A 21,915-nucleotide genomic window follows, 5' to 3' on the forward strand; every position below is an offset into this window, starting at 1 on the left:
TGTGTATTTTTTCCTCGTCCTTCCTTCTTTCGCGCTACACACTCATGTCATATGGAGCACCGTTACCGCTCGCCCAAGTTTCCACCCTTGTAATACAACTGCATGCTCAAAAAATGTTTCTCGCAAACTAAAGCAGTTGGCGTTTACCTTCCGTCATTTCTATCGATGGTTCGTTCACATTCTGCAGAATGCTTACGTAGCATAAGCTAGGTGGCGTAAACGTGAAAATACGCTCCTTACCGTAGCCCCGTTTGTCAACAATTGAGCAAGTCTTCACTGTGCATCGCCGCTTTCTCTTTGGCATTTTTCTGCGCAGTTTAGTGAAAGGCACTGGGGAAACAATAATCAGGAACTCACTTCACCACTGGTGACACAGTGAAAAAAAAAGGAGGGATTCAGGCGGGCACAGAACGCGCGCACAAAACGCGAAAAAGAACCGATGCAATCGTCGCCGAGCAGCTAGAAGCGCGGAACGACTCGCATGTGCAAGCACCTACACCAGAAATAGACCACTGCACCTTGATGAACGCAAAAGACGCGCAGAAGGAGGTTTAACACGCACGCATAACACCAACAGATTGCCGTCTTCTGAAGCGAGAAAACCGCGTCGTCTGCTCCGGTGGTATGATACCCTCCCGAAAAGCAGCGCCCTCTGTCGCTATCAATTGTCTTTCATTGCAAATTCGCCATCCTCGCCCACAGGGAAGCGCGGGCGCGGGCTGATGTACTAGTGCAGGATATTGTCACGTCCACCGTCGAAATAGCAGCCGCATGTATACAATTGATGAACTGCTGCGGTACCGGTGTTTTGAAGAAAGTAAATTTCGCTGGTTAACTAGAACTAGAATTAGCTAGGCTACGTATCGGTGAAAGAGCCAGGAACTTGTTTATGCCAGCGCTTATCGCGTTTGAGTCAGAAATACGGAGTCGCGCCGGCGTGACTTGTGACCGTGTTGACTGCCACGCAGGATGGAAGTTTTTTTACGTACCCGTTTTGTGGAGTAGTGAAAACGTGCCAGATTTGTGGTCGCTCCAGCAGGACTCAACAGTGCCAGACTAAACTGTGCTCTTGCACTGCAGCACTCAGCTCAGCATGTCTCTCTACGACGGTCTCGGCTTGGACTCGAAGGACAAGGGCCACAAAGATCAGAAACCTGATCTAGGTGAGAAACGTTTGCTATTCTGCAAGGGAATAAAAAAAGTACATGTACATACTTGAATGCCACCTGTACACTATCCATGCTGCTCATGAACTGGATCAAGCCACTCTCCGCAGTCGCTTTCTACTCCCCAACAACTTGAATGCCGCACAAGAACCCTCAGTAAAAGTTACATGGTGGCAGTTTGCTAATTTGCAGACGCGTAGAACTGCACTCGCATATAAAAGTATTAACGTTCGCAGTTCTGTGATTTCTGAAGTTTGCGGATGTCAATGGAGGTACACTTTTGTCTAGTTTTAGTGCAACTCGTTCCAGTGTGTGAATGATTTAATATATTTAAAAATGCTGCTCAAATGCGCATTTGACACTATTTGCCACATTATGCCACGAAACACCCACATTGTGTAACTACAGATGCATCTGCTGGTGAACTGTTTACCACCGTGCTGTTTACACCGTGATAGAAAGTCAGGCAGAGTGAAAACTCAACTAAATATCGAATGAGGCTGTTCGACTGGCCTTGATCGTATATGCAGAGTTGAGTCAAAAGCTAGATCCATGCGACATGTAAGAGGTATTTTCATTCATTTTTTTTTTTTTCCTGTCCCTTTGTTTACCTTGAGTGCAAAGGTTTTAAAGTGCATGGTGTCCTATATGGCAACAGTATCAGGGGGCAGGCAATCCCACACCTCGCGTAGCTCAGAGCCACCTTACATGGTTGACAAGAAACATAAAGGGGTTGAAGAATGAGTTCATTATATATTTTGGGCTGCTAATCAAGTAATTGAAATGTTTAACAGAAAATTCATGCCGATAGTATTTTAAAGTTGTTTGGAAGGACTCGAGCATCATCAGCCGACATCTGGTGTTTGGAGTGATGAAGCACCTGATCTGTTCTTTGTACTGTTTCCTTTCCCTCAGCGGGATGGTCTTCGGGCATCAAGCTTTTGCAGTCACAGCTGCAGCTCAAGAAGGCTGCCATGACGCAACCAAGGGTAATGTTCTTTACATTCATTGTGACATCCACACAAGGTCTTTCATTGGTTACATTGCTGTGGTACCAAAAATTATGCCAGCCGAATGCTGCAATAGATTGGTGACCAATGTACTCTGCTACTGTGCTCAAGGTTGAGGGTTTGATTACTAGCTGTGGTGGCCACACTTCTGCGCAGGAAAATTGATAAAGTATTTGAAGTCCTCCACTATGGCATGCCTCGTATCTGGAGAGCAGCTTTAGTGCATACAATTCGTTTACGGTAATGGCAGAAGTTTTGTCAGCACACAAAGAGAGATACTTTACTGCGATCTTTGGAATTTTCCTTGACTTTACAGTGTGGCACAGCTTCCAGAATGCAAAATATTTTTGTAGGTAATGTCCTTTAAAGTCTTTTGGCTTTGTAACATCATAACTGACGAAATCCAACTGCACATAGTGGTTAAAGGTGTCTTTGTTAGTCTGTATAAATGAGCTTGTTAGTGTGTGAGTAACAAATGCTGCTAGGTGCATTCAGTAGTACTTAAAATGATTTATTTTGTTCTTGAACCTTGGCTTGGAGTTGTAGTCAAAGAGTGTTAGAGCCAGTGTGCTTAACAGCGGCATTCTGTAAAAAAATTAATATTCTGAAGCTGCACGGTATGTCCTTACTTTGGAGCTTTGTTCACTTGGTTTGTGCATGCAGACACTCAAAGGCCACATTATTGTGAACATATACCATATTTGATAAAAGGGGATCAGCATTCTTCTTTTGCCCCGAAATGTGTGCCGTCTGTTTGATCCTAGTTTGTGAAACATATTTCTTGTGTTATGCAGCGGGATGTTGGCCGCAAGGGCAGTGCCATCATGGCACCTGTGATGGACCTGAAGTCCAGGAGGGACGATCCAGATGAGATGCCACCTCCGCCAGCCATCTTCGCCCAGGCCAGGGTCTGTGCCCACATCTAGGGTTTGCTTTGCATGCCCTTGATACACTTGTTCTAAATGGGCAGATTTTGCAGGTGTTTAGAAGAGAGCTGTTTGCACATTTGCAGGCCAAGAGTTAAGCATGCATCTCCCGGTCAGTTTTGGGACAGTTACAGCTAAAAAAAGTTAGCAGGGCAGACAGAAGGTGAAACATATCAGTACTCATGTCATGTTTGTCTCCTGCCTCTCTTGCATGCTTTTGAGCACTGTTATTGCATAAAGATGTTCGCTCAGCAACTAGCTTGGGCCTAATCAGTTGTTAAAATATATTACTGCCCAGTGACATTCCGTTCATCTCTTGCTAGCCTGACATTACAGTCGAACGCCCCTTAGCCCTAACATGAGGTTTACCAGTTCGTGCATAGTGACACTTAAAACCTGAAAGTTCAGAGCAGCACGTATTGCTTTGGGTACACTTGCAGCTACCATTTTTGAAAAGTAGCAAGTAGCTGGTAGCTGTGTTGACAGAAACTCCTTACATGCTGCAAATGCACAAGCATTGAGTACTACTTTCTCACTTCTGTTACATGTCATAGAACTGATTTAGACGAGTGTTAGGTCTTTTACATAAATTTTGTGTGGTGTACTTTTTTATTTTACTCATCAAGACCTTTTCAACAATACATGACCTGATGTTGTAGACTAAAATTCAATTGTTAATTGCAAATAACTAATTAACAGTAATTAATTAAAATCTGCAATTAGTTCAGTGTAGTTATGCTCAACGTGAACTATCAAACAGTATATATAACTTGATGCTGTAGCCTAAAGTTCAGTTTAATCATGATTAACTAATTAATTGTAATTAACACAAATAATCAATCCAGTGCAATTATACTTGACATAAGGTACATCCACTACAGACATATTCTTTGCTATGCATGAGCCAAGTAATGCTGCACATTAAAAATGCTGCTCAAAGCATGTGGTAGTGTATCTGCCCTCTTGCCCATAAAACAGTTTTATAGAACAGCATCCTAGTGTAACATTGCAGTTAACTGGCTTTCACATGCTGGATGGTGAGAGAAGTTTAAAAAATATATTATATAGTGGCAAAGTTATTCTTGCTTGTTCTTTTTTGCTCATTAGAAGGACTAGATTTAGTCTGAAGTAATGTGTTATAAAGGTTACATATTTACTCATTCTCTATGCATTTATCCCTATATCAGGTATCGTTTATATTTGCAATAGAAGTGGTGGGAAGGTTTGCACTTCTTCTTCTAAATTAAGATGAGTGAATCCATGGATAAACCTGAAAAAAAAAAAAAAAAAAACGCACTGGAAGCAGGCTTATGCATTGAAAACAAAAACAGGGACATGCACATCCTGGTCAGTGATTGCCATTAATGGGCAATCAACCGCCTATTGGCTGTGCTGCATGCAGGAAGGTCCCAACACAGCTTCCTTGCTGGGTGGAGACTGGGATGTTCGGTTGGAGTATGACCCCCTCTGGCCCAATGACTATGAGAAGCTGACCAAAGAGCGCCGGGAACGAAAGGAGAAGGAAGACCGCAAGCATGATGACAGGCTAGTGCCCTTCCTTTTGTACACACTGCATCATACTGGAGTGCATAAGTATCCTTTAGGTGTACAAGTACTGCCAGCAGCTTCTTCCTCTGCATGATTCAATTTGCGAAGTTAAGGTGCTCACAGCTGGTACAGGACAAGGTTAATTGGAGGGATATGGGGAAGGCCTTTGCCCAGTAATGGGCATAGTTGGCATAATGATGATTATACAGCAAAGGTATGCAATTAAAAAGTTCCCATTGCAATGACTTTTAGCAGCAACCTAGTTGTCAAATTGGAAGGCAATAGCAGTGGATACAAGGAATGTGCTGTCAAATCTCACTTGCATACAAATATAGGCCTAAGCTGCTAGATATGTTTGTGACAGCTTCCTAAGTTTTGCCATTTTTATGTTTTTGCTTTGTGGTCTTGCTTTGAGTCTGTTTCTCTCTGTGTCTGAAGAGCACACGTGTTTGATATGTCTGCGTGCTGTCTCCACCAGGAAACGGCGAGAGAAGGGCGACCGTGACCGTGACAAGGAGCGCCCTCCTGCTGATGAAAGCTCACCACCGCGACCTCCCAGAGGTGGGCGTGATGCAGAAAAGTTGTAGTGTTGCCATGAAGCTAACTGCATAATTATATAACTGTATAAGCACCTGCGAACAGTGAGAGGTAAAAAGCACGGGGCTTTGTTAGGTGGCTTTCTTTGTGCCGCAATTTACCATCATGTAAGCATGAGCATGCACCCAACAAAGCACATGGCAGCTTGGGCCTGACAGCAAGGAACATTTAATGCGGTAGAGCAATTGCTGTAGCTATTTAATCAAGTGACCTTAGTAGTGTGGTGCTGTTAGTTTCTCAGTGCTGATAAATCGGTTTAGTGTGTAACAGTTCCTTCCACATTGCATAACGATCCCCATTGAAAGCTGAAGCTTCGCTGGCCACTGCATTAGACCAGTACCTCATTGCCAGAGGCGGCTGAAACTGTACAGAGCTCCGCGTTGCAACGTCCTTCCGAGCCTGGGTCACTTTGGGACTTGAAACCCCACAGAGCATAAATAAAGCGGATGCTGAAGCAAGAGGAAAATATGAACCCAGCTTCCTCCACTTGTGCCTCCGAGGCAAACTTACTGAGCTCTCTACCGTGGCGGATTTATCTAAAAATGGAGTCAGGCATTTTACTTTTCTCTGGCAGTATTTAATGAACTGGCTTACTGCTTGGTTTAGTTGATACTGCTATTCATCTTGTGAGATTGAGTATCACTGCTCTTTATTTGTGGTGTACTAGGCTCAACGGGAGCAGCCATTGCGCCACCACCTTCGCTGGTGCAAGACACGGGCGTCCGAGATGAACCGATTGGCCCCAGAGCTGGTCTTGGGTGAGTGTTGGCAACACTGTAAACTTTTGGCTATTGTTGGGGTGACTGTGCAAAGTACTGGCATCAAATGCATCAGAGAAGCAGTGCTGGAACTATTTTCGTCCTTTATACAAGTAGCGTACATAACATTTCTTCCTCTGTTGCATCAGTGTTGTGGAAATCATGTTCATAAAACGATGATGTAGCTCAGTGTCAAATTGTGTGGCCATTGTGAGAAGTGTAGCATGCAAAGATGGTGTCTGTTGTCATAGGAGTTAAGGGATGTGTTACGAAATGAAGTTTCAACAATGGCCTTTTTTTTTTTTTTTGGCCATTTTCTCTAAATATGTCAAAGGCCTGAATGAAAGTGAACATAGGCTTTTGTTCTTAATGCAGCATGGTTTCACCCCAGACATTGAACCAGTTGTATAATGAGAGCATGTCTGCGGACATGCTTGGAATGTATTTTAATCATCATCACATGCACCACTTGCTGCCTGTGAAGCTCTCTCCGACGTGCTGGTTGGGTTGCTGCTATTGCTTTGACTTATTGCTTTCACAGAAAATGGTGACAAAAAACTTCGGCGCATAATTGAGCACAACAGAGCACAAGTTATTCAGCGAGTCCATATTTAGAGTATCGATAATGCTTCAAGGTTCGAGTGAGCCAATCAAGCGATGCCCTGTGTAGCTGGTCCTGCTTGTGTCACCTTGTTATTAATGTGAGCTCGGAGCATTAAGTCAGGAGCAGCAGTTAAGAACCCATGCAACTACAGAAGACTAGCAATACTAATGATGGAAAATGTAATGTTCCCCTACTTTCTCATTTTGTGACCATCCGAAGTTCTTCATTGTGCACTGACACTGCACAGCACATGGGTGCATTTGTCTCCACTGAAATGTGACTACTGGGTTGGGATTTGCCCTGGCGACCTTGGCCTGAGCTGGTGAACTGCATAGGAAGGTCACAGGCACCATCATTCTGCCTTTTGAGACAGTGTGTCTCCATCGCAAACTTCTGTGCGAACCGGTAAGAAATTGTGTTGAGCATTTACTGTGTGGGTGCAGGTCTAGCTCGGTGGCCCATCGCATCATGGCTCGCTATGGCTACAAGGCAGGCCAGGGTCTGGGCAAGCAGGAGCAAGGCATGAGCCAGGCACTGCAGGTGGAGAAGACCAGCAAGCGGGGTGGCAAAATCATCCACGAGAAGGACATTGCCAAAGGTACGCTCCAATGGTGGCCAAGAGCACTTGACTGGCTCATGCCGATACTGGGACACAGTGTACCGACAGTCACTTATACATTTAAGCATGCCTGCCTAAATAACCTTTGTTGCACACATGGGAAAAAAAAAAGTACTGGATGCGTGTCAGAGCGAGTTGTGCAATCATGGTGCACAACTCACTTGGTGCACCACAGTGAAAACTATTTCATCAAATGGCAAAGAGAAAGTTCAGATCGCAAATTGCTTTTATGCTATGAACAGTTGTAACTGCTGCACTTGTGTCCTCCTTTTTGCATGTTGTTTTGTACACTTTGTACACTGCAATTATGTCTGGAAAAATTCTCTGAAATGGTGAAATCACATATACAGCCGATGCCAGATATATCGAACTAATTCTGATATGGTTACTGGCACACTATAAATGGAACTATAACTCGGTTACAAAAAGGGTGCAGTTAAAGCCTTAAGCACTGAAGCAGTCCAAGCGAGAGCTGCCGCTAGCCTTTGGTCAAGGCTGGCTGGCTTCAGCATACAACAACCTTTGAACTGAACTCCAGCATTTCCGTATGACAGCAACATTAAATTGAAAACAAGCATGCCAAATCGAAGGCCGTATTCAATCGGACTCAACATTCATCTGGTCAAGCAATTTTATAGCGTTAGCGCTACCAGCAGATGTCAAAAGAGACCCAGCTCCACATGCGAAAATTGATTGCGGAGGTGCCAATAGGAGAAGCATCTCTTGCAGGGGCACGGCACATAGTTTAAGATATCCAATATTTCACTGAATGAGATTTCGATAAACGCAAACACTGCTTGTATACTTTTGCATGGAATTTTCAAGGGAACATTCTGAGAGTTTCATATAAGCAATAATTTGATATAACATCCTGGTTTAATATATCCAGGATCGACTCTAGGCCCCCAGAATGAATGGCACCAAGGTAATGAACATTAAAGTGCGAACACTGGTATAACGGGACGGTGGGCACTTTGAATGGCAGTGTTTTGAGCGGACTGAGGAAGACTGCATACACTCGGCAACCCCCTTGCTGTCATTTTCAGAACCTCCCCCTCCCCCTCCCCTGGTGGCTCCTCTGGGTCCTCCTCCTCCAATGGCACCGCCACCAAGCCAGCAGCAGCAGCAGCAGCAGCAACAGCAGCAGAATGAATCCATCACCGACATGATGCGCAACCCATCCAAAGTGGTGCTCTTGAAGGTAAGAATCAGGCTGCCATTGCATACTATTCTATGCATATGCTATTTCATCCAGACCCTTCACCTACAGCGTCCCACTTTTGCTTTGGCATGTTAAGCCGCATATTCGATACCACTCGATTTTATTTTAAACCTGTTCACTATCATAGTGGGCCACTTCTCGGAAGCGCCCATGTTACACACCAAGTGGGATAACGCTCGTTGAATTGCTGCTACAGTGTGATACTTTCCTAGGCACTTTAGTTGCATGATAATATTACTTTATTTATTTAATTGTTGTACACTTCAATTTAGAGCCTCTGTTCGAGGTATTAAGCTCAATTATTTGGCATCAAAGCACTTCACCAAGTCGGTGAGCTGTTAGGGTTAACTAGGCGAGTGCGTAACTACTGCGACGATGCTTACTGGCTGCCACATTGTTGTTGCTGTTATGGAAAAACTAAAGCTGTCACACAACCAGTCAGAAGTAAGCAGTCACTGAAGCTCAGTAAAAAGATTTCTGTGCGAGAGGAGCGGAGCTGTCAGGTGTTTGACCTCGGATGTGGAGTGCCTTCAGAAAGTGGCGCCATTAGACTGCTCCCTTCACCGTAGGAAATTAGGCAGGTTGGACGGCGGGTCAACACAGAGAAATCTTTTCAGCCCAACTGTGCAGAGGTGTGTTCCACGTAGCAAATTCTTGCACAGTGACTGCAATGATTACCACTAGTGTTTCGGGCATATATATCTCGGCAGATCATGACTGGTAATGTTCTTGCTCATGTTTTTTTGCTTTCTTGGTCATTTGGAATTACTACTATAGTACTGCTGAAGCTGTCAGAAACTACTTATCGTGCACACTGCTACGTGTGTCAGCAGTCTTTGTGTCAGCAATCTTTAGATTGTTTCAATGAAACTTTCATTATCTGGTGGAGGTGGTGGGGTGGATGGTGGAGACTTCCTGGCTTTTGGATGAACCTTCCTGCTACTGCTTTGTGAAGGAGCCAGCATCTTTTCCATCCTGCCAGCAGTCAGTCTTTGTTAGCTTCGCAAGTGATAAGTGCAAGAACGTAAATGTGCTATTCTTGCAGCTGCTATTCTTCACAGTGTTTAGCTCCAACTCCGTAGACAAAACCATGCTCACTTAATTTCTGGACACATGCAAATGACCACTGGCTTCTTTGCTCAATCGCAGCTCGATTAGCCAAGCTTCTCTGGGCTTTTCTTGGATAAAAATGGGAGCTTACGCCAGGTTCCGTCACATACGTCCGTCATTGAGGGAAAGAGTAGTAGTGGGCTTTGGCAGCAGCTTAAAAAAACTGCAGTGACCCCAGCAAATAACACAAGATCAAAATATGCAATGCTGGCACTCGCCTAACAAGCAAACTTACAAAGGAAAACGCTTCTTTTAGCCTTATAAGATACACAAATTGAGTGAAGTGCCAGTTTCAGCACCAGTAAGAGTAGTCACGCAATTCCACTTGCTCCCCTCGGTAGATACTAGCGCCATTTGCTCGTGGTGAAGCTCGTGCCCAATAACTCAGCGATGTTGACTGGCTCATTTCAGTCTGTACTCACAGGACAGTGGAGACGTTTCATTTATTTTACTTACAGTGCGACAACTGTCTGTTGTTCACTATGTATAGTATGTGTGCCACCATAAATTTATTTTTCTCATTTTACAAATACCGCTCCCTAGATCTTTAAATGCAAGATAATCATTTACTCATTTACAACAGCTAACTCTTCACCTTCTATTTTCTTTCGGGAGACCTAAGCTTTTAGGGTGGAACTCTTAGGTACCCAGATTTCCTAAATTAGATGTCGTTACAGCTGATTTGAAATAAAATTGTGCACACATACACACACACAGATTATATATGTATATCTGGGAGAAACAAATGGAATTAAGTGCTTGCCGAGTCGAAAATTTTTGATCACCTGTGTGCCATCATCCATCTGCATAGCCTGAGATGCGGCATACCTGCAGAGCTTTATTCTAAGCTGTTGTGACCACACCGTTCTCTGCAGAATATGGTGGGACCGGGAGAAGTTGACGATGACCTTGAGCCCGAGACGAAAGAAGAGTGCTCCAAGTACGGGGAAGTGGTGCGCTGTCTCATCTACGAGATTCCCGGTGTTGCCGATGAAGAGGCCGTGCGCATCTTTATCGAGTTCAAAAGCATGGCGTCAGCCATCAAAGGTTGGTCTGAAGAAACTGTGTACTCATTATAGAAATTCTATAGAGTCTTTCGTGGTGTTGTGGTTGCAGTGCAGGGATCACATTCAGTGGAATTTGATTAACTCGCCTGGTTCACGAACTCGTTGTTGGCCCCATTAGCATCAGGCACATGAAAAAAGCTTCCCCTTAGGTGGGTGAGATGCAGTATACTTACTGACATGTGACCTAAGGGCAGAAAGGCTGGACCAAAAGCTAACGCCACAAAAAAGTTCTGGTCACCTTTGAGAATTATTGATAGCGTACTACTGTCTCGTTCACTACATTGCATTACTTGCTTGTGGCGCAGTGAGGCATCCACTGAGATGACGCTTTAGAATGCATTTGTAATGTTAGGGAATTTAGGTATTGCTGTAGTAGTTTAGTAAAAGAAACTAAAAGAACTGTTTGTTCATATTTGGCAGAAGCAGACTTATGAGCCTCTAGAAAAAGAACAGACTGCTTTAACATGAATGTCTTGCAATTGTGCTGTATTCCACCTTAAAATAATGCCTTCGTGCCTACGCGTTGAACTTGTTTATACTTTTTATTTGCATCGGAGATTATTTCTGACAGGGTTGTTTTGAAAATATTGGAAAAGAAAAAAAAAATGTCCATTTCAGACCATTCTGTTGATCTGTTGCATGGCTTCTTTTCAGCCGTTGTCGACACCAACGGTCGTTACTTTGGTGGCCGTATTGTCAAGGCATCCTTCTATGACCACGACAAGTTTAAGCGCCTTGAATTAGCAGACTGATTTATCACCTGAGCCCTTCTCCCTGTACATATACCTGGCATCAATAAAAGTGTCATTTCATCAACTCACTCCATCTTACACTCATTGAGACATGTGCAAGCACCAGAGTGACACCTTTTCCAATTCATGTACAGTGCTTTAAGAAGACAGTGCACCATTTCAGTTCCCTTCTTTTTCAAGGAGCACTTCCAGACTGGTGGCAAGCTCATGGGTATTTGGGGGGATATTGTTATTAATGCTGTTCAATTTTCTGTGACACCGCTTTTCCCAAACTAGGTATGGAACCCAATATTTCTACAGGCTAGTATACTTTTTCAGGCTCACCAAACACATACTGATGTGACAGTAAGTGAAAATGAACATTGCCAGCTGGAGCTGGCAGTTTTTTTTATTCCTATGAGGATGGAAATCAATTCAAATGTTTATTGTTAGACAGCATTTGTACCTTATGTGAAATGCATGTTAAGTTCATCAGCACTGTAGTATTAAGGGGAGATACGACTCTTCAGGGTCTGAAAATGGCAAAAAACAACAAAAAAAAAAGACATTTTGGAAATGTACAGTGCACCTACATATTGATCAAGTAATCACTTCCTGGGTGGTCAATTCCACTTTATAAGATGCAAACAAACTGAATAAATCTTATCTTTGTTTTCTCAAAACATTTTTTTACTGTGCTAGTTTACAATATCGTTGCATATGGTAGGAGATAAAAAAATAATTCTTAATACAGCATGCTGGCTATGCGATTAAAGTATACAATGTTGAGAACAGATATCTCAATTTGTGCTAGCTAATTTTTTTTGTGCACTCCAATTTAATCTTGTTAATGAGTCCTCCCTACATTGATATTCAACTAGTTGTAAAATAACTAATACTGGCTTAATCAGAAAACTGCTTTCAACATTGCATTTATCGTATTTCATGCAATCTATCGGTATTTTCTTTCCTATTGTTTTTGCAAAGCAGTGAAAGTGTCTAATATGTTGAAAACTAATTGACATACTGGAAAATTGTTTACATATTTGAAATTGACACAAAAGCAGATTATGACAGCATTTTCATTGCATTTAGTCCAAAAAGAAAAGAAAAAATTTCCAAGAGCCCAGTCTACCTTTAAAGCATGTGGCCCTTAACACTAAATGGGAACCGCTGCCACAGTACATTTCTCCGTTTCCCTTGCAAGTTGAGCCTTGTGTATGAAAAACAGTGTGCAGTGCCATGTCGAAAAGGGTCACTAGTCTCTGTCAGAACAATGGCAATAAACCTTGACATATCTTAAGCACCACCTTCTGAAGGATGGGAGCTCAGGTGCCTCTGATGAATGCACTACAATGACTTAGTAGCACTGAACAAAAGATCAACAATATCAAGACAGCTGCGCAACGCTGTGTGACAATGTGTCACATTTGACGTCACAGTGCCATCGCTATTCATTGTGTTGCAAAGAGGCTTTGAAACTGCTGCATGCCCTTCGAAGGTTTGTGCAAGAACTGCTTTTGCATAGCTTTGCTGTAAAAGAATCACAAAAAATCTCCCTACATCTTCACTTCACCCTCTACGATGCAGTCCATTGCCAAGATGCGTGCACAGTGCTCTGTTCCATGTCCAGCCATCAAGGTCATGGCCCTGCCTAGTCTCGCTCAAAGCAACGCTGCTGGCAATTAACTGTCATGTTTTTAACACTTCTACTCTTGATTTCAACAACCCTTCTGGGTTTGCTATGCAAGGTAAAGAGACCATATGCTTTGCTACGTGGCTGCCTTCTCCACTCTCCCACAGCAGTGAAGTAAATGATGGCCAGTGCATTTATTGTGCGATGAAATGCTGGCAGTGTTGAGTACAGCCAAAAGAGAACACACAACAAGAACGTGCAAAAGTAGCAATTCCAAAACCAGTGGCTGTTGTAAATGTGCCAGAAAGTGCAAACATTGGTCCACTTGACAAGTATTTAGTGACCAAAGTTAGCACAACTATTTACACTGAACAAGGAAAAGAGAGTAATGACAGGCTTTGTAAACAAATGAAGGAAGGTAACGGTCAGTTATGTCGAAGAAACCATGTGGATATTGTAGTGCTCTAACTGAAGCGGAAAGTATGATTCTTTCTTTGTCACTCACAGTAAACAAGTTGGAGAAAGAAAAATGTACACACTACTAACACTTCAAAATCCACACAGCACTACTGCTTATGACAGAACGCCAGAAGCCATCACAAAATTTCCAATTCTCGTTCAATGCCAACAAATTTCAGCTGTTCCGTAGGTCCATATCTGCAAAACAAAAATTGGTAACCATCTTAGTGCTCGGTAATTAACAAACGGTTCTACAACATTATTTTTTCACAGCATATTTTTTTCTGGTAAAAGATGAAGCAAATTGAAATGTGACTATCACACACGACTCAACTAGCACAACTGGAACTTGCAAGCCCTTGAGCTTGCAAGAATTTAAAGGTAGTCCTTTAAAGATAGATCACAATAAAAATTCTTTAATCAATGCTATCATAGCCTTATTTATCGCATAAGCATGCCTTTACAAGGAAAAATTCAAACCAAGAAATGACATAACCAACAAATACCCAATAACCAACAAAGAAAAGCTACTTCTTGCAATCACAGAATCTTTCTCAATCACTTAGAGCATAAGTTTCTTAAGAAAGTATTTCTGTCAACCTAAAATCAGACATATACATGACAATAGCGCAGTTTACATGTGGGGCAATTTTACTATCAACAACTGTTCAGTTTCTCTGGTGAAATTTCAGACCAGGTTCCGTTAGGAAGTTATTCTTCATTAATCTCAGCTTAAAGTCAGTTCTGGAGACCCACACACATTTCACATCAATACTGAACTTGTGCACCACACAAGAACCCTGCAGTAAGCAAGAAGGCCCACATTTTCTTGCTAATATCGAAGCTAAATAAAAACTGAACTAGGACAAAGAGCAGCCAGTTTAGAAAATGCTGCAAGCATGCACTAGTTAAAACACATGTGCAAAATTAGGATCATGAAGAACTTGACAATAGCAGAAATAGACGATAATAAAGTCTGAATATCTTTAAAGACCAGCCTCTCATCACTATAAATCGCCTGAGCACAGAAATTGAAAACAAGACACTGAGCATGAAAGTGCCTAGTCAGCGTTGAAGCATAAAGTAGCCACAAGTCTAGTCAATGTAAAGATGATACATAATGCACACGAAAACGTGTCATTTTCTGAGAAACATTGCTGAGGTGCTCGTTTCTGCAGAAATTATCGTGGAGACAGGACTGCCATTTCTGCCGCCTCTACCTGTTCATCCCGAATGTACAGCACCTGAACCTAATGCCGATGCCATTTTTTAAAAAACAGTACACAAACCAATGAGTTGGCCTGGATTCAAGAATAACACGTAAATTGCGAGTCCCTAGGCCAATAACCAAAATAGGGATCGAACCGTAGCAAATGGCAGCCGCTGATGCGGCCACTGCAGGACAGAAGGCATGCAGTAAGATATAGGAGAGTGAAAGTGTTTTTCTCTGCTCAGCATCTGGAACTAAAGTGTGGCAGGTGTTGTCTGGCAAGAAAATTGGAGAAAGTAAGTAAGGCTTCTGGACCTAACGATTTGATCTTTCATTTTTTTATGCCCCCAGTTCGCATTCACAAAGACTTTCGCTGTTTTCCCTCTCTTGAGAGGCAGCTCAAATTAAAATATGTACTGTAATAAACTGGTTTAAGGTTTACAAGTACTAATTAAGGTTTAGTACTTGTCTACCAACAGATTCACTTACACAATCCCACTTCAGGTGCCATCCTCTTTTACACGAGATGTGATAAGCGCGCAGGAAGCAAGAGACTGCACTCACCTGTAATCGAAGAACAGTTCCTCGCCTGACTGAATGTGCCGCTTAGCGAAAATGCCGATTCGATGGTCTCCGTTCACCATCATCACTTTGGCATAGCAGTTTGGGTTGATGGAATGGTTGGCAAATCGAATCTTGTTGCCTTTACGAGTGGCATCCACAACAAAATCTACGCAGAAAGAAATGGCAGACAGGACGAGAATGAAAAAGTGAAACAGACTCTACTGCGGATGTTTGTAGGCCACACTTAAATAGGAGGAGAGAGCAACACGCTAAGATCACTCTTACCATTGTTCAGGTTGAACAGAAAGCTGCACATGTACTTGTCGTACACTTTTCCCCGACGATCAGCTTCGTCCTGGGAGATTATCTGGAAATTTTCGTTCAAAAACCAAATTAGTCGTGTAACCTTTACAAAACTATTTGATGAAAGAGCAAAGACAGTGAAACAACAGCACACAATGAGCGAATTCTCACACTCTCGCTTAGCGCATTAAAGATTAAAATGTGATGAATTTAGAACTCTTACTAGTCACCCCGCAACAAAAAAAAAAGCCTTCCAGCTTTCACATATTAAGATACGTTTTGTTCACCAGCTATAAATAGAATGAATATAGTATCATGCTCTGATAAATCTTCTAGATAATTACTTCGCATATGGCAACAAGTACTGTCGAAAAATAAGGAAAGGCTAATAAATTGATAAACAACATTGATTATCAAAACTGTCTAGTATCGCTCGTGTCGCCATCTTCCTTGCCTCGAGTCGTCTGATTGGCAGAAACGAAAGAACCGGAAATGGTAGCAACACCCGGTTCTGGCCAGGATTCGATGCCGAATCCTTGGCCACAGCAGCCGAGCACCTTAACCATTGCACCACTGCAGCGGGTACAATCTCTGCTCACCTAAACCCTTAATTTGTGCCACCATTAAGTCAAATATGCTAATTGGCACACTCGATACATGTGGCCTCATTACGTCACACAATCCATCCAAGAATCAATGCTCAGCAATGTGACCAGCCAACTACCACCAGAACCACGAACGTGATTTTTCACTCATAATGCCGACAACACCAGACTTTTTGCAGAATGGAGCCGTTAGCTTAAGAGAGCAGGTAGGTAGGCCAGATTAAGCAGGCCATCACGTTAAAATGTGAACAAATTCAGCGCAAATGGAGTAGCCCAAAAGCGAAAAGAAGGGACGGGAAAGAGCGCTGACTGACAACCAAATCAGCGCTCTTTCCTGACACTTCTTTTCACTTTCAGGCTACTTCACTTGCACTGAATTTTTTCACATCGTAATGACCAACTAGCCCACAAAAAGTTTTACTTACTTCATCATGTTAGAAGCTCATATTAAAAGGCTATCACGTTAAAAGCTCAATGTCATATTCATTGCAAGCGCTGCTAGCCTTCGTACTGCACTACAACACAGCCCCAAACTACGATTCTTCAAAGTGAAAAACTGTGCACTGAATGACACTGCTTACCTCTCCACAGTACTCAGATATGAACTCATTTTTCTGAGCTGTGTCCTTCAGGAATATGCCCCAGCCAGCAACGTCAGATGGAGCCAGCAGCAGGTGCTGAAAGAAATCCAAAGCTGGTTGTTCGAACTGTGCACAATCCAAAGATGGGTGACTCTGACTCTCACCTTCCTGAGGCCCCTCTGAACGCTCACATTCTTGCAGGAAATGTTCTGAACGTCATATTGGTCTGTGTTGAAAAAACAAAACAAAGAATGGTGGCTTCTATTATGTTTGCCCAGGCACTTATGGAAGCAATAAAAATTAGGCTGTAAGAAAACAAACACCAGTTGCAAAGCTGCCAATTAGTACTGTTTTGTGGTGCATTACTACTGGCAACTCTGCAGCTGTGATCTCATCATCAAATTCAACTAGGAACGAGGCACAAAGAAGGAGCTTTGTGAACATACCAGCCCCACAGGTTTGGCACAGGTCAGGGTCACACTCCCGAACAGCCAGGTAGCACGGACACTGCTTGGTGTTGCACTGCGCCTTGCAGCGACACCCTGGAAACCTCTGCTGGCCTGCAAGCACACCAGGTGGCCAGAACTTTGGTTAGATGCTACAATGCCACACTAATGCATCACCACAGAACACTGTATTCCGAAGCTATCTTGGGTACTCTAATGCAATAATTATGAAGGACTCGAGGAAAGAGAACTACCCCTGCATTATGTTTCATGAACACACATTCAAAAGGCAGAAAAAAAAATTTGTTAGCGCTACTAAAATTGAAGAAATGGTATGTCGCTAAATTGAAAACAGAATGGGCCAAAGCCCATTCTACCTAACTAGTATAAGTTGTGTGAAAGACCACCCAGAAGTGGCCTCGCTCCAGTTACAAGGCACAGACACTATACAATTTTTAATCCAACAAATACTCTCCTGTTTTTTCAGCAACGTAGACATAAAGTGAGACATAAGTTGCTGAAGGCTGGCTGGAAGTTGCTACACCCTCCTACATGAGTTTTAAATAAATACATTTATTTGTTACTAGATTGCATGCTGAACTTTTTATAAACACGCAGTAATCCAGTATTTATTTAAAACTCTCGTGCCATATAAGCAGAAATTTGCGCATGCAGCCTTTAGTGATGCTGTACTCAAGACATTACATCAAGTTATTAATTAAATAATACAGTCCAAACTACCCTTAAAGCATGCACTCAAGATTTGCATTTCAAGCTGAGCTTAGTAGCCTATTGGTGAGGGAGGGTATCTATTACAGGAAGAGCTGTTTAAATAGTCGAATTCATTCTGCAACATCCATCCAAACGTGACCGCCATGGTCACGTTCAAACCTGATATGAACTGGAGTTCCAGGTGAAAACCCAACCACAGTGGATACGTTTTGATGGAGGTGCAACACACAGGAGTGCCTGTGCTGTGTGATATCAGTGCATGTTAACGATCTCCAAGTGGTCAAAATTATCCTGAATGCCACGGTGGTACAGCGGTTAAGATGCCCGACTACTGTACCGGGGTACCCAGGTTCGAATCCGACCGCCGGCAGCTGCATTTCGATTGCGATGTTAAAGATTGGTCAAAATTTACTTCGTAGTCCTCCACTACGAAGGACTACTTTACTCTGCTGCTTTACTCCCTTATGGTGAAGTTCACGTGTCCACTAAGAAAGTGTGACTAATACTGCGCCTTTCCTTTCCTGTGAAACCCATTAGCAAACCATTAATTGTCCATCCTGGGAACCTCTTCGCACTTATGTTTCTTTATACAATGCTTTGCCAACCCTACTGCCTCCCTCTATCACTGTCGACTGTTGACTGCCATTTGCTTCGCAACACAGGGACCCAAGTTTGACCCCCATGTTCCAGTAATCGATAAATTTTCTTCCCTGTGCAATTAATTTAATGCCAAAGATGTTCTTTGAACTTCTATGTAATGTCACCCCCCCCCCCCCCCCCCGCTCTCCTAACCACCACGTGATCTGTGACGTTAACGTAAAATCTGATTCATGCGAGGGGCATGATGTCGCAAACCTACTCAGCCAATCCACATTTAATGTGACATTGGCGGCTTTCTCGTCTGCAGCCTTTGTGTTAAAACCACTGTCTGCAGCGGAAGCAATAGCAGCTCTTGGCAGTATGCCCCTAGAAGTTGCAGGACCCGAAAGCGCATGTGAGAAAAGCTGCTGCTGTGCATGAACATTACAAGCAGCAAGAGAAGGCTGCTTAGGTGAGATAAAAAACATTAGGTACCACTGAACAGTGTTGGTGAGGGCAAGGAGATAAGCAGGCAAAAGTATTTAGTGCTTTACACAGCACATCACACAACCCCCTCAAAGTGATAGTGACACCAAATATTTTGGTTAGAAAGTGCTGCCAACTGGGAACATGCTGACATCAAACACTATGTGGAAGCTCCATGCAGTAATGAGTACACAACATGCAAACAATGAGTCTCGAATTCGCAGCAGTGGGAATCAAATTATCAACGTTGCTTTCCCTCTCTCTCTTCAGAGCCAGTGCATGTTTTAGGGAATAACAGATGTGCTCACATTATGGGTGAAACATGTCATGTCCGTAATAAAATGTACTATGTACATTTGTATCACTTGGCAAAGCGTATTTAATACAAATGTATGAAATCTGTGCTGTGGATTAAGCTCCTAGCCACAAATCTCTTTGTACCATGACAACGGATCATGAAAACAAAATATAGAGCATGACTCTGGTGATTCAAGAATAGGCAGGTCATGAGCTTTGTTGCGAGGTTCAATTAAATTTTCCAAAATTCTCCTTAATTCGTCCTTCGAAGATCTTTATGCATTTGTTTAAACCTCCCTTATTTTAGTGTCCTTTGCATGCTGGCTTGATGCAGTACAAGAAACTACAAAATAATGTGGCATCAACGGCCATCATCACTGCCCACCAGAAAAGGGCAAATAATTCATGTGATGCGCAAGGTTCTCTGAATGACTCAAGAATTCTATTGTGTGAATGGTAAAGGTCTAGAGCTTCAAAAGCGCAGGGTGCAGCTTTAAGCAAAACAGTGAGGATGCTGCTGCTGCTGATGATGATGATGATGATGATGAAAACATTTATTGAAAGCCACATTGGCTTAGATTAAAGGAAGGCTGATTGGGTCCCTAGTCCGGGACATCGTTGGTAAAAGCCGCTGCCCATGCTCTTTCGACGAGGGCTCGTTGTTCCTTGAGGTCTGAGCTGGACAGGGCCGCCTCCCAGCCTTCCCACATTGGCGGACTTAGTATGTCAATACTGGTATTTTGTTGACAAGCCCCTACCATATGGTATAAGTTTGCCTTCTGGCCACAAAATTTGCACTACGCGAAAAGAACTCGGGCTGAATGGCGTGAAGTGTTACTGGACTATTAAATGACATAGTTTGTAACCTTCAAAAGTGAAACCCTTCTGATTTACTAAGACCTGTAGCGGGCTTCAGGAATGTCTGCCTTTCAAGGCGCAAATGCTGTAATATCTCTGAATATGTTGTTAACAGAGAGGGGAAGCCTAAATCGGCAAGGGAGGACATAGATGGATTCCGGGGAAGAAAAGCTCGGGCCAAAGCGTGTGCGTGCTCGTTTCCTTCAACTCCCTGGTGACCTGGTACCCATATTAGCTCCTCCCGTGGAGCTGAAGTCCTACATTGACTCAGAATTTTGCAGGCTAGTGGCGTGATTCTGCCACACATATAGTTTCTATAAGCTGCTTTTATCAGCTTTTATCAGGCAGAAAAGGGCAAGAAAAAAGTAAACTACAGGTGTCACCACCCTTCGGTCAGTTTTTAAAGCAAACTGCGGTGTGTAGAGACCATTTTTTTTCGTATGTGGATTTTCGAGGCTAGGTTATGCTTCCATTGACTTCCAGACAGTGATCACATAGTCCTTTTCGACACTGATGTCACAAGTTTCAGCAAAGAAGTGGAAAAAGATTTAAACATAATTTTCCCTGCAATAAATATGTCCTTTGCTACTCAGAAAAGATTAAAGTTGCCAGAAACGGCCTCGGAATAAATTTTCACAAAGAACAAAAAGTGTACAAAGCTGTTCCCAAGGTCCATTTAAAAGTGCTGTGTACAACTTCCAACGTGCCATGAAACCTCCTACGTCAAAGGCAGGCACCAAATGTGCAACATTGAACAGAAGCCAAGTAGAAGATTTCATGTAACTACGTTTTGAGCGGAACTACCACTTAAACAAGTATGCTTCAACAAGGTTCATTGCACCGCAATGACACCTAAAACTAGCCAATGAAGTTAACTGGTTACGATGCATCACTCGCAATTACATGGCTTTACAGGTGAAGAATCAACCAAGCTACAAAACAGGCATGCTGGAGCGGATGCTTACAGTCCGAGTTGCAGTGGCAGAACTTTTCGCAGAAGTTCTGTGCCATGACGCATGGACAGTTCTGGTCACAGGCCTGGCCTGGGTGGTTGCAGGGCGTGTAGTTGTAGACATGGTTTGAGGAACTGTCCTTCTTCAGCTGGATCTTGCGGCAATGCATCGACCACAGACGATGCTTCTTCTTCTTCTTGCGCGGTGGCGTGCTGTCATGCACGTGCTCTTCTGGAGGGAGGTCCGCAAGTTCCCGTTGAGCAAAGGCATACACCTGAAAGCGCACGGCCACAGCTTTAGGACGTCACATGGAATCTATTTGTTATTTGCACTGTAAACGAAGCAAAGTGCACCAAGTCAAGGCTCACTGCTCAGCAAGAGATGCCATGTTCAAAGATCACATAATGAACCACGCAAAATTTTGGTGTGCAATATTGGGCTTCCCAGCTATTTAAAGCCTTTTAGTAGAATGCTTTAGCATTTGCGTACACACTGTCAAAATGTTCTTTTTTTTTTTTTAACTCTGGATCTCTATGACAAAAGCACTGGAAAACGCCTATACTAAACTGGCTGAAAATTCTGTTTACCTGAAGCTAACAAGCAAAATGCATTTTTCAGTTCACTTATTTGCACTCAAAATGGGTCACATGGTAGTAAAAACACATGTCATCACTAAAATAAACAATTTCGTCAAAAAGCTAGCAAAGAGCACGTGTGGGCTCTAAAGGAGTTACCACTCTAATTACCATTACCACAGAGCTCTATTAAAACCAACTTCAAGTGCTATGTATCGTATTTAGCGTAAACTTGAACCAAACAAGTATCAAGCGTTGAAGTGCAGGCTAGTT

The 21,915-nt window shown here is 43.0% G+C and overlaps 2 protein-coding genes across 5 annotated transcripts in view; one reads left to right on the forward strand and one right to left on the reverse strand.

The window, feature by feature from the left end:
* The first annotated feature begins 727 nt into the window (after positions 1-727).
* Spf45 (splicing factor 45) lies at positions 728-11,447 on the forward strand. The gene is made up of 10 exons (XM_084579094.1): positions 728-1,163; positions 2,082-2,155; positions 2,971-3,084; positions 4,505-4,647; positions 5,129-5,211; positions 5,915-6,005; positions 7,053-7,207; positions 8,275-8,429; positions 10,436-10,607; positions 11,282-11,447. Exons 1-10 carry the CDS (start codon positions 1,094-1,096, stop codon positions 11,377-11,379), a joined length of 1,155 nt encoding a protein of 384 aa, XP_084435220.1. The 5' UTR covers positions 728-1,093; the 3' UTR covers positions 11,380-11,447.
* Positions 11,448-11,788: 341 nt separating this feature from the next.
* Positions 11,789-21,915, reverse strand: part of E(z) (histone-lysine N-methyltransferase E(z)) — a 32,715-nt gene continuing 22,588 nt past the window's right edge. For 3 of the 4 annotated variants that reach the window (XM_084579093.1, XM_084579090.1, XM_084579091.1), the window contains 7 exons: positions 21,080-21,341; positions 17,163-17,276; positions 16,881-16,942; positions 16,717-16,812; positions 15,513-15,594; positions 15,228-15,393; positions 11,789-13,651 (listed from right to left, as the gene is read on the reverse strand). In XM_084579093.1, coding sequence (XP_084435219.1) covers positions 13,591-13,651; positions 15,228-15,393; positions 15,513-15,594; positions 16,717-16,812; positions 16,881-16,942; positions 17,163-17,276; positions 21,080-21,341 — 843 coding nt within the window. In that variant the 3' untranslated portion in view covers positions 11,789-13,590. The remainder of the gene's footprint in view (positions 13,652-15,227; positions 15,394-15,512; positions 15,595-16,716; positions 16,813-16,880; positions 16,943-17,162; positions 17,277-21,079; positions 21,342-21,915) is intronic. The other variant, XR_014700733.1, reaches the window with a different exon arrangement.

Source organism: Amblyomma maculatum, chromosome 9 (genome assembly GCF_055883805.1).
Source record: "Amblyomma maculatum isolate TAMU_Amacu chromosome 9, ASM5588380v1, whole genome shotgun sequence".
NCBI lineage: Eukaryota > Metazoa > Arthropoda > Arachnida > Ixodida > Ixodidae > Amblyomma > Amblyomma maculatum.

What these genes read in the sequence shown, in the direction of transcription:
- Spf45 (XM_084579094.1), top strand. Translation starts at nt 1,094, where the DNA reads ATGTCTCTCTACGACGGTCTCGGCTTGGACTCGAAGGACAAGGGCCAC. An exon ending in GGCCCCAGAGCTGGTCTTGG is followed by an intron (nt 6,006 to 7,052) that starts GTGAGTGTTGGC and finishes GTGTGGGTGCAG; the next exon opens with GTCTAGCTCGGTGGCCCATC. An exon ending in CGAGAAGGACATTGCCAAAG is followed by an intron (nt 7,208 to 8,274) that starts GTACGCTCCAAT and finishes TGTCATTTTCAG; the next exon opens with AACCTCCCCCTCCCCCTCCC.